The sequence below is a fragment of the Tenrec ecaudatus genome, chromosome 9 (assembly GCF_050624435.1).
Source record: "Tenrec ecaudatus isolate mTenEca1 chromosome 9, mTenEca1.hap1, whole genome shotgun sequence".
In the NCBI taxonomy this organism is placed as follows: domain Eukaryota; kingdom Metazoa; phylum Chordata; class Mammalia; order Afrosoricida; family Tenrecidae; genus Tenrec; species Tenrec ecaudatus.
Genome location: NC_134538.1, coordinates 122,432,355 through 122,443,556, shown reverse-complemented (window position 1 = coordinate 122,443,556; position 11,202 = coordinate 122,432,355). Strand labels below are relative to the sequence as shown.

The window sequence follows — 11,202 nt, the reverse complement described above, 5'->3', positions numbered from 1 at the left end:
CATATGCCTACGATGCGATTAAAACTAACATGGTCTGGGTCGGTTGTTGTTATTGCTTTGTTGATTTTTTACTTCCTTTGTTGTTTTGTTTGGCTTTGCCTGGTTTTTGCACTAACTAATATAACTGCATGTCTATCTTGATAAGATATGTGGGATAAATAATTCGGAGATGAAAGGAAGGGGACCAATGTTTCCAGGGGGGTACGGGAGAAGCGGAGGTGGGAGAAAGGAAAGGGGTGGGGGTAACCCACCCAGGGACAAGGGAACTGTTTGGGCTGGGTCCACACCATGCAGTCGCTTCCCTCAGATCTCCAGAAAGATAGCCCCGCACCTCTCAAGGCCAGAGCTGGACTGTGCAGTCCCTGCCTCCAGCATTCTAAGGAGCTTATCTCTCCAGGCCGGGTCTGTACAGTCCCTTCCTCAGTTCTCCAGGATGATTTACTCACAGATCACACCCTGACTCAGACCCTGCAACTGCAGCACCAGAAGGCCCTCCTTCCCTTTATCAGTACATACGTCCTTGGCCCAAGTCCTCTATATGTCCCACAGCCTCACTGTCAGGCAAGATTTCCCTGACTTAACTCATTGGGTCTCGGAACCCACCCAGGGGCTCAAGATGCCCCGTCCCTTTTTCTGCTCTCCCTTCCCTCCTGGGAGTTCTTTCCATGCCTTAATAAAATCTTTCTCAAGTTCACATTCCTGGCTAAATTCTATCTCTGTTCTGCACCTCAATCTCCAACCTCTCAGGAACAACAAGTGAACTAAAATCAATGGACAGAAGGGCATAGGATGCCTAGTGGGGCTTAATCAAGGGCACTGTAGCAGCAAGGAATTTCTAAACCCGAATGAAGGCCGGACATGATGGTGGGACAAGAGGAAAGTAAAAGGAAATAGAGGAAAGAACCAGGAGGCAAAGGACATTTATAAAGGTCTAAATACAGGCAGATAGATAGATAGATGATTGATAGATAGATAGATAGATAGATAGATAGATAGATAGATAGATAGATAGATATAACAAGAGGGGAATAGAACTATGTACTCATATCTATATGTTAAGAATTAAGGTTGCAGATGGACATTGGACCTCGACTAAAGTACTCCCTGAACACAAGAACACTTTGTTCTAACAATCCGGCATTCTGTGATGCTCACCTTCTGGACACGATCACTGGAGACAAAGTGGGTGCATAAGCAAATGTGGTGAAGAAAGCTGATGGTGCCCAGCTATCAAAAGATATAGCATCTGGGGTCTTAAAGGCTTGAAGATAAACAAGCAGCCATCTAGCTCAGAAGCAACAAAGCCTACATGGAAGATGCACACCAGTCTGTGTGATCATGAGGTGTTGATGGGATCAGTTATCAGGCATCTAAGACCCAGAACAAAATCATATCCAATGTGAATAGGGGTGGAGCATGGAATGGAGACCCAATGCCCATCTGTAGACAATTGGAGACATCCCCTCACAGAGGGGTCACAGGGAAGATATGAGCCAGTCAGGGTGCAGTATAGCACCGATAAAACACAACTTTCCTCTAATTTTTTGGTGCTTCCTTCCCTCCACTATCATGACCTCAATTCTACCTTACAAACTGGATTAGACTAGAACATGCACACTGCTACAGATAAGAGCCTGCAACACAAGGAGTCCAGGATAGTTAAACCCCTCAGGGCCTACAAAGAGAGTAGAGATAGCAGGAGGGTTAGGCGAGGGTGGGGGGAGAAAGGAGGAATCGATCACAAGGATCAACCTATAACCCCTTCCTAGGAGGACAAATAATGGAAAAGTAGGTGCGGGGTGATGGAGGACAATGTAAGATATGGAAAAAATAATCTATAATTTATCAAGGGTTCGTGAGGGAGGTTGGGTGGGGGAGGGAGGAGGAATAAATGGGGAGCTGATATCAGGTGCTCAGGTGGGAAGGGAATGCTTTGAAAATGATGATAGTGACATATGTGAAAATGTGCTTGACACACTTGATGAATGTATGAATTGTGATAAGAGATGTAAGAGCCCCCAAAAAACTTAAAAAATATATATATATTAAAAAAAACATGGTCTGGGTCAGATACACCTGAGTTCTCAAAGTGATATCTTTGCTTTGCCAGAATTAAGGAGGTCTTTTGTAGCAGATTTGCCCACGCGGTTCATTGTTTGATGCCTTACCTGCTGCTTCCGCGGGCCTTGACTGTGGCTCCAGATAGAGTCCTTCAGTATTTTCGCCATCCAGCACAACGTTGCTTGCATGTACAGCGGTGAGGGTTTTTGTTCCCTTTATGGGGCGCCATAGTCCAAACGGAAGGTGGTGGCCATGGATCTTCACCAGCTAGTGCTTCAAGTCCGCTTCACTCTGGGCAAGTGAGGTCATGTCATTTCCGGTTGCGTTCAAGACATTCCAAGTGCTGTGGGTTCTCCTCCAACGAATTTCCATCCCCTTTTCTTCTCTCACCCAATTCTCCAAATCTACTGCTTGCCTTCATTTTCCTCAGCTAGAGCCCTGGTAATGTGGTGAGTTGCGTGTTGGGCTGGTAATCACAAGGTCAGCAGTTCAACACCACTGGCTGCTTCGAGGGAGGAAGATGAGGCTGTCGACTCCTGTAAAAGAGTTAGACTCTCAGAAACCCCCAGGGGCAGCTGTGAGTTGAAATCGACTAGACGGCTGTGTTTGGGTTTGGGGTTTTTTGGGGAAGGCCTTTGTACCTGCTGTTCCTTGCACCTATAATATTCTTCACTGCCTAATTCTTACTCATCCTTCATGTTTAATCTAAGAAGTTGCTTTTATAGAGAAGCATGTCGCCCCAGAAGCATACTCCCCAGATTCTCTAGCAGATGTTTCATGTACCTCACTTTGTCTGGAGCCAGGGCTCACTGTTCACCCCGGCACCTTTCTCTAGTCATTTGAGTTTGGCCAATGGGGCCAACTTTAAGTGAGTCCCCGAGGGTTATGGGTGGACTGCCAGCCTTAGGGTCAGCAGTTTGAACCCAATGGCCACTCAGCAGGAGAAAGATGAGGTTTTCTGCTCCTGTAAATGTTGCAGTAAGTCCTAGGTAGGGTGGCTATGTGTCAAAGTGGACTCTACAGCAGTGAGTTTGAGTTGGGTTGCTCCATGAGGTCACCTTTAGGGGTTATTGGCTGACGCGGTATAAAAGAGGAGCCCTGGTGGAGTCGTCGTTTCATGGGTCTCAGAAGCCCACAGGGGCAGTTCGACCCTGTCCCGTAGGGTCACTGTGAGTTGGAATCGGCTCAGTGGCACCGAGTCTGGTTTGGGTGTGGGAGTGTAAAAGAGTAGCCCCTTGGAGGGCAACTTCATTTCAACCACTCATGTTTCAGAGCTCTGTAGGATCAGGCTGAACTAGAGGTCCCCGCACCAAATCTTTGCTCAACTTCTTCCCCTAGCCTGTCCCTCTTCTGGAGAACACTTCCCCCAGGAGTCACATGTGCAGGAATTCCCACCTTCACTTCTGCTTCTGGAGAACCTAACAGCAGGCACCCCTGATGTCAGCGATGCCCCCATCATTGTGGAGCCTGCCGTCTTTTCTCGTCTCCTTGCCACGATCATAATTTTATATTTGCTTGTGGCTTCCTTGTTGTATCTGTTTTCACAGCAGTCGAGAATCCAACGAGCTCTGTCAGGGTGGGGGCCAGACCTGTTTCCTTTCTGTCTGTTTCCCCAGCACTGGTGCCCAGCCTTAGCTCAGCCCATACTTGCTGAATGAATATGAATGGAGAGTGGGAAGTTGAAGTACTTCTTCCCACTTCCCCCTTGACTCGCTGCTTCAGTTCTGGTCCTGGTTATAGCTGCATGCATCCCTGAGAGACACACATGCTTAAGAGCTGCACAATGAGGCCAAATGGTGGGGGTTGGGACCCGGAGAGCCACCTCCTGATGAAGCCGTTCTATCCGGCACACAGGAAAGCGCCACGAGTCAAAGTGGACTCCACCCCCGAAAGTGGCTCGAAGTACAGTCGCCTGAGGCCCCATAGCTCTGCTTTCCCAGAACTCTACCAGCTCCCCGACTGTCAGTCCTGGCACTTCCTCTTCCCTTTTGGGTTCCATCCATCAAAACCACCCCACGCTCCCCTCTGCATCCTTTGGTTACTCATCTTCAGCCGGACCCTTGCACAGCCTTGGGCCCTCACCGGTACAGAGCCCCTACCCAACCCCTTGGAAGGGGCCCTTGTGTTGAAATACAACAAAAACGCGGAGTCCTTTAGCACATGCCGACCGCAGAAGCAGTCAGCCTAACCGATCCCCTCAAGCTTTGTGACAATCTTAAGAAAGAAATGCTGAAAACACGTTCTCTGCTTCCTTTGTGGCCAACCGCCAGCACCGGCATTTGTGATTCCGCTGAGAATGTTTAAATCAAGCAGCTCAGCCAAGGTTTAAAGACGGTCTCCATAGCTTCAGCCTGGCGTCCTTTCACTCCCAGGAGCAGCCGCTGGGAACTGGGGGAGACAGCAAATGAAGAAGAGCAGCAAGCAAGCTTTCAGGTGCGTGAAGCGGTATTCTGCAGCATCAGTTACTTAAAATGGACATCGTGTTTTCAGCGTATGCCTTTCCGAGATAGCTACGCATTAGTGAGCTGTAAATTGGATTTTTAAAAAATATGTGTAGATGGTCCTCCAGCCAATTAAGTTGTTTTTTATCCCCCATGATTAATTGCTGAGCAGTAGCCTGCAGAGTCTTCAGGATGTTGATTCTTTGTACTTTGGGGTTGTAGGAGGTGGAAAAAAATCTGGTTTAAGTGAAGCTTAATGGCTGCAGATTTCAATGTTGCTCATTAGCAAAGCGTCTGCTTTGGAAATTGGTGATTAGGATTCTCCTTCAGGCAGCGCGGGCTCTTATGTCTATACACACAATGTTTGCTTGTAGACAACAGCGACGGAGACGTTTTCAAAAGGCATGCAGAAGTAGGCCTGTCACTTTGCCTCAAATCCTTCTCTGCTTCTGAAATGCCAGACCTTTCTCTGGCAGACAAGGAAAGTTTGAATGATTCATGAACTGCTTGGGCCACATTACAAATAAAGGGATGGGGAGCGGGGTGCAAACCAAATAACGCCTTTGTATGCAGTAAGAGTCCAGGATATTTCCCTGCAGGAATATCCCAGCGTGGTGTTATTTGTGTGCACATCATGTATGCATACCCAAGGATTCTGTAAGCTTTCTCAGCTACCAATCCACCCAGAGAGTGTTGTTTACAATCAGTATTCACAAGGGGCTAAACTTAATAAAGACTTTATTTTATTTGTTCCTACACATGTTCTTTGTGTGTAGCTCACAACAAATCATCTGTAAGAGGGGGCTTCAAAAAGTTTGTGGGAACACGGAGTTAAATGATCATGGAATTTTCCCACGAACTCTGAAACCCCCTCTACTAGCATTTGCTCTAGTAACAGTGTAAGATGAGTGATCATTAGGCAGGAACACTTCATCCATACATAACACTAACATGTACCCCTTTCTGGTTGCCATTCACTTGGAAAAATATGCCAAGGTTATGATTTCACACCTCTTCATGGGCATTTGGTCAGATTTGACGTTCATATTGGGGGTTGTAGACCACTATGGAATGGTTGGCTTTATCACCATGTGGCCCGAGGCCTTGACAACAGATTATGAAAAGGCCAGGCTTACCCAGAGAACCCAGGGGCTGTGGGAATTGACACGGTGGCTGCAACAATGGGCTCAAACGTAACAACAATTACAAGGTGGGCACAGGATTGAGCAGTGCTGTTTTCTGCTGTGCATAAGGTCACTGTCAGTCAGAACCAATGCAACAGCACCTGACAACAACAACAACAACAACCTATATGGAGAACTAGGGCCAGTTATTTGTTTTCATTGTTGCAAATGAAACTGATATTCTTGTGTATTTGGCTAATCCTCCCCCAGTTGCTACAAGAGTCTATAGTTTCCCATAAATGCTTTCTCTTTTAGCCTTTGGAGTAACTCATGAGAGGGTAATGTGCTCAGTGAGGAGCGCGAGGTTCTGATCAGTTAAGAAACATCACCAAAATCACAGAGACTGTAGAAAATGAGGTGAGATGCTAGAAAGAATCCAAGGCTCTAACCGAACCTGATGCTTTACATGGACAGAGAGCTGCATGCTCAGGATCACCTCAGCCCCGTTCACAATAGCAAGAAGGTGGAAACAACCTAAATGCCCTTCAGTGGGAGGAGAGAAAAAGAAACCTTGGCACGTGCCCACCACAGAAGATTATGGATTCCCGGAAAACAGTGATAAAACCTCAAAGCACCTCCAGGCACGGATAGCCTGGAGTACATTAAGCTGAGCGAAATGAGTCGTTCACAAGAGAACAAACACTGTCCGAGACCACGGTTAGAGGGGACAAAAACAAGAGGAAGACTTCCACATTATCTGAAAAATCTTCACCAGAATTCTTTAAGGATGATATCCTCCCTCTCTCCCACATTTTACAGATGAATGCAAACCAATATCCCAAACAAGTAAAAATTTAAAAAGCAGTCTTTATGGCTGAATTCTCAAAGTGAGGATCTGCGAAACTCTGTGCTTTGAGAGGGTGCAGTAGTTACAGAATCTCCTGTCAACTTGAGGATAGGAAGAGTGAAGGGGTGGAGTTTAGCCTGTCAATTAGGTCTCAGCCTCATGATGGCTCCTCCCTTTGGGTGTGGCCTTCTCATGAGGATTCTGGGAACTTCCTCTCTTCCTCCCTGTGGGCAGGACACACTCTCTCTCTGCTTTGCATTCCTGTTGACAAGCCACTAGAAGTCATGCTCATGGTAGCCAGAGCCCTGGAAACTCGCCCACTGCCATTGGATCCACAGGACTTTCCAGCCACCAGCCTGCGATCTTCCTGCATTTGGTATCATTGACGTGCGCGGTGTGAGTCTAAAGAGGAGTTCATGGAGTAGTGTCACACATATAGGCTAATATTGGACTTTGGGGCTTGATCTAGACTGGGCTGGATGCTTTCTCAATACATACTTGATCTTTGCTATAAAGCTCTCTTTTACACTCATATGAGTGTCTCTGGATTGGTTTCTTTAGTTAACCCAGACTAACACAGAGGGCAAGAGAAATTGCAAGTCAGCAAGGAGTCAGACCCCCAAAAGAAAGAATAGAGGCAATATCCCATGGAACAGTGGTAGAAAAACACCCTACCAGTGAAATGGTGATTGTAGTCTTGGACTTAACTATACCATCTGGATTCAACCAACTGGGGAGCTGTATTTGACTATGAACCATTTGTGGCTTCAGCTGTAAAATTCCCTGGGGTTGTTGAGTTGAACCTATCTTATTGGAACTTTTTTGGGTGGGCAAAGGGGGGCTAACAAATGTTCTTTCTCACTGCCATTGAGTCAATTCTGACTCACAGTGAACTGATAGGGCAACAGTAGAACTGTCTCTGAGTTTCTGAAACTGTAAATCTTTTGGGGAGTACAAAGCCTCATCTTTCTCCCTCGGAATGTCAGGTGGTTTTGAACTGCTGACCTTGTGGTTAGCAGCCCAAAGCATAACTTCCTATGCCACTCAGATTCCTAATATTAGAATAAATAACTGGGGTTGACAGTAATTTTACTTGCTTCATTATATGTCTGGGTATTTTTGCTAAGTTTTGAGAGTAAACATGCATCATTTTATTTTATTTTTTTTGCATCATTTTATATTAAGAGATGTTCTTTTTAACTTTCTTCTTAACTTGGATCATCGTGTGTGGAGAAGTTAGAAAAATAATTCTTTATAAGAACACACTGGGCAGAAAATTTCCCTGGATGCTTCATCAGGGAGATAGGATGACTCAGTGCAAGGCTTGCTGGGTCTGAGTTGCGCTAACCGCTGGACAATGTTGACAAAACGCTACGACAATGCATGCCACGCATGATTTTTATGACTGGTAAGCTCCACAGCATTGTCAGGAACAAACGGACAGCTGTGTTTTTCAAGAATTGCTGCTAGCAGACCACTAATTTACCATCTGAATGAAAACTCCATGGTCAGGGACTCATCTGATATTAAGAACAACCAGAATCTTTTGCTCAGATGAACTGAAAGCTCCACAGAGGTGGTTTTGAGTTGCGACCACAGAGAATTGTGATCCTGACTTTTGGGGTCTTCGTTTTCATGCACAAGTTCAAGAGGACCAAGGTGAACTCAATATCACACCCCTTCGCTCCCACACTCTCCTCCTAGCTACGTGGAAGTTACGTGACCCCCAGGCTTCCGTATGCTAGTTTCACTCTCCTGACACATCAGCCAATGAATCGGTGTTTTTGTTGTTAGGCGGCTTCAGGTCCGTCCCCACTCATGTGACACCATGCACAACCAAACGAAGCACCTCTGTCCCCACAGCATCCTCACTATTGTTCTTTTGCAGCCACTGGGTCAATGCATCTTGCCAAGGGAGTTCCTCTTTTTCACTGCCCCTCTACTTGACCAAGCATGATGTCCTTCCCCAGGATCTTGTCTCTTTCACATCATGTCCAAAGGACATGAGCTGAAGCATCGCCGTCCTGGCCTCCAAGGAACATTCTGGCTGTACTTCTTCCAAGACTGATTTCTTTGTTCTTTCTACAGGGGCAGAACTACCATTGAGAGATTTGACTGATACTTTGGCTGGGACATGTACTCATAGAACACATACAAAGGGGGAAGGTGAAGTCTAAGAGTCAGGGGAAGAAAGGTTGAGGTCAAAGTAACCTGACTGGTAAGGGACAAGGCTTGGAAGCCCAAGGCAGGTGATACTTGCAAATGCCGGCCGTGCTTCCAGGAAGGCTGGTTAGCTGGTTGAAGGACGCATGAATCGGACTGACCGCATGAGGGGGACTCTCCTTGGTTTTCCTCGTGCAGGAAAAATTGTGGGGTTCGATAAGAAGGCCCCAAAGAGTGGGGCTTGGTACTAAACAGAGCACCAAAACTCAGCTCTGGGCCCAAAGGGAAGAGGTCCAATCCTCAAAGCAGGAGAAAATGGGCAGGAAAGTCAGCAGTTGAAATGGGCTGAGACTGAGTCCACGACTGGCCTGAACACTGACTAGCCCAGAGCTGAGCCTCCCAGCGGAAAGTGGAGACAGAGTGAGAGTGGGGTGGCATCAGACTCGCAGAGAGCGGCGGGATGAAGTAGTTGAAAGCAGCTCGAACCTGGCGTTCATGAAAACAGCAACTGCTTAGGAAGCACCTTCTCTGTGGCAGCCCCAGAGCTAGGACTCGGCGTATCCCATCTCCACACCGCCACCAGCCCACGTGGTTGCTGCTCACGAAGCCCCCTGAAACCTGTTTGGCATCATAAGTAAACCCAAGTTTCCACTGCCTGAAAGCCTGGCACGGAGACCTGGCAGGTCTCCGACATGGAAGTGAGCATTCTCCCACCAAACCACCGTTGTTATAAAGAGAGGCAGTGATCTTGCTAGGAAGTTGGCACAGGCACTGGGGTGTCCACTGCGCATGCTCAGAGGTTCGAGCTTTTCAGGTCCTCCGCTGGGAGGCGTGGTCCACGATCCTGGTCGACCCCATTGGCTGAGTTGAATTCACCTGGCCCAGATGGGCCAATCCAGGGGTAACGCCCACCAAGGTGGTGCCAGAAGGGAGCTCTGGGCAGGAGGATACAGGAGAGCCGAGTGGAGGGGAGCTAACCCAACTGAGGGCACAGAGGAGAGGCCCTTGGGGATTCAAATGCTGCACAAGAGACCTATTCAGACATGTGAAAAAAGAGAATCTGAAAACACAAGTACTGTCAATACAAATACAAGTAAGAATGGAAAGAAAATTCAGGTTGGAGAAGAGACTGATCCATGTCTGTGTGGGAGTAATATTGGTGGAGGAAAAAAAGAAACATTTGTGAAGTGCCTATTTTTCACTCATTTGTTAAATGCTATGCCACGTACTCCTACACTTCTCTTTCCCCAAATTAAGTTAATAAATTTGATTGAGTTTCCTATATGAACAAGATAGAAAAATTAGATTGTCTTAGTGCATTCAGAAGAAGCCTGTGACAAAACACAACACAAATTCATGATTAAAAAACAAATGAACGCTCTTTGAGGAAGACACGGCCATCGTCCCACCGTGCTCCGTCCCCCGCTCCCATTCCTGACTCACCGCTGTTCAGTCAGTCAGGAAGCGCCCCGCCGCCATGGCACTTAAGGACACAGGAAAGACACCTGTGGAACCAGAGGTGGCCATTCACCGAATTAGAATTACTCTGACCAGCTGCAACGTGAAATCCTTGGAGAAAGTGTGTGCTGACTTGATCAGAGGGGCTAAGGAGAAGAACCTGAAAGTGAAGGGACCAGTTAGGATGCCTACCAAGACTCTGAGAATTACGACCAGGAACACTCCCTGTGGGGAAGGTTCTAAGACCTGGGATCGATTCCAGATGAGGATCCACAAGCGTCTCATTGACTTGCACAGTCCGTCTGAGATAGTGAAGCAGATCACTTCCATCAGTATTGAGCCTGGAGTAGAGGTTGAAGTCACCATTGCAGATGCTTAAATCAACTATTTTAATAAATTGATTTATCTGTTGGTAAAAAATAAATAAATAAATAAATAAATAAATAAATAAAAAACAAATGAACTAAAACTAAAAACCTGTTAGAGCATGAATAGAATTAAAGCTTCTCCATGGTTTATCTCATCTGATTCCTACAAGTGTCGTACCCTCCGTTCTTATGAACAAGAACGTGAGGCTTGGAGAGTTTAGAAAATGTGCTTGAGGTAATGTAGCTAATAAGAGGCTGGGCTGGGAATTCATCTTAAATCCAGTGGTTTGCTGGTAAATGTTTAACTACAGCTCCCTGGTGGAAAAGAGGCTCTGGTCTGTAGTGTTTACTGATTTTTATGGTGGTTGATTTCAAACTACTGACATAATGTCAGTAAACACCAGGTTGGACCAAGATACTCCCACTCAGGGCTCTGGCAAGCCAATGGGAGCCAATTCTAGCATGCCGCCTTACTCACTCCCAAGCCCACAGCTTTTTTACCCAATCATGCTGCTGTCCTGCACTGAATTCATTCTCTATGGGGTAGAGGATGCAACAGCTAATGCAGGGACAATTCCAAAATCAGAATGCAGCACCCTCAAGTTGGTCACCAAACCTAGCGCAAAGACTGCCAACTAAGGAGCTGTGAGAGATAGAGATAGATACATTCAATGAGTCTGTCAGGGTTTTCAAGACTTGCTGCACACCAGAATCACTTGGAAGCTTTAAAAATATGGAGT

The 11,202-nt window shown here is 46.6% G+C and overlaps 1 protein-coding gene across 1 annotated transcript; it reads left to right on the top strand.

Annotated features, from left to right (window-relative positions):
- The first annotated feature begins 10,113 nt into the window (after positions 1-10,113).
- LOC142456513 (small ribosomal subunit protein uS10-like) lies at positions 10,114-10,505 on the top strand. The gene has a single exon (XM_075557657.1). The coding sequence runs from the start codon at positions 10,114-10,116 to the stop codon at positions 10,471-10,473; it is 360 nt and encodes a 119-aa protein (XP_075413772.1). The 3' UTR covers positions 10,474-10,505.
- Positions 10,506-11,202: the final 697 nt, after the last annotated feature.

Bases quoted from the DNA above. Each gene is read 5' to 3' on its own strand.
- LOC142456513 (XM_075557657.1), top strand. From the start codon at position 10,114: ATGGCACTTAAGGACACAGGAAAGACACCTGTGGAACCAGAGGTGGCC.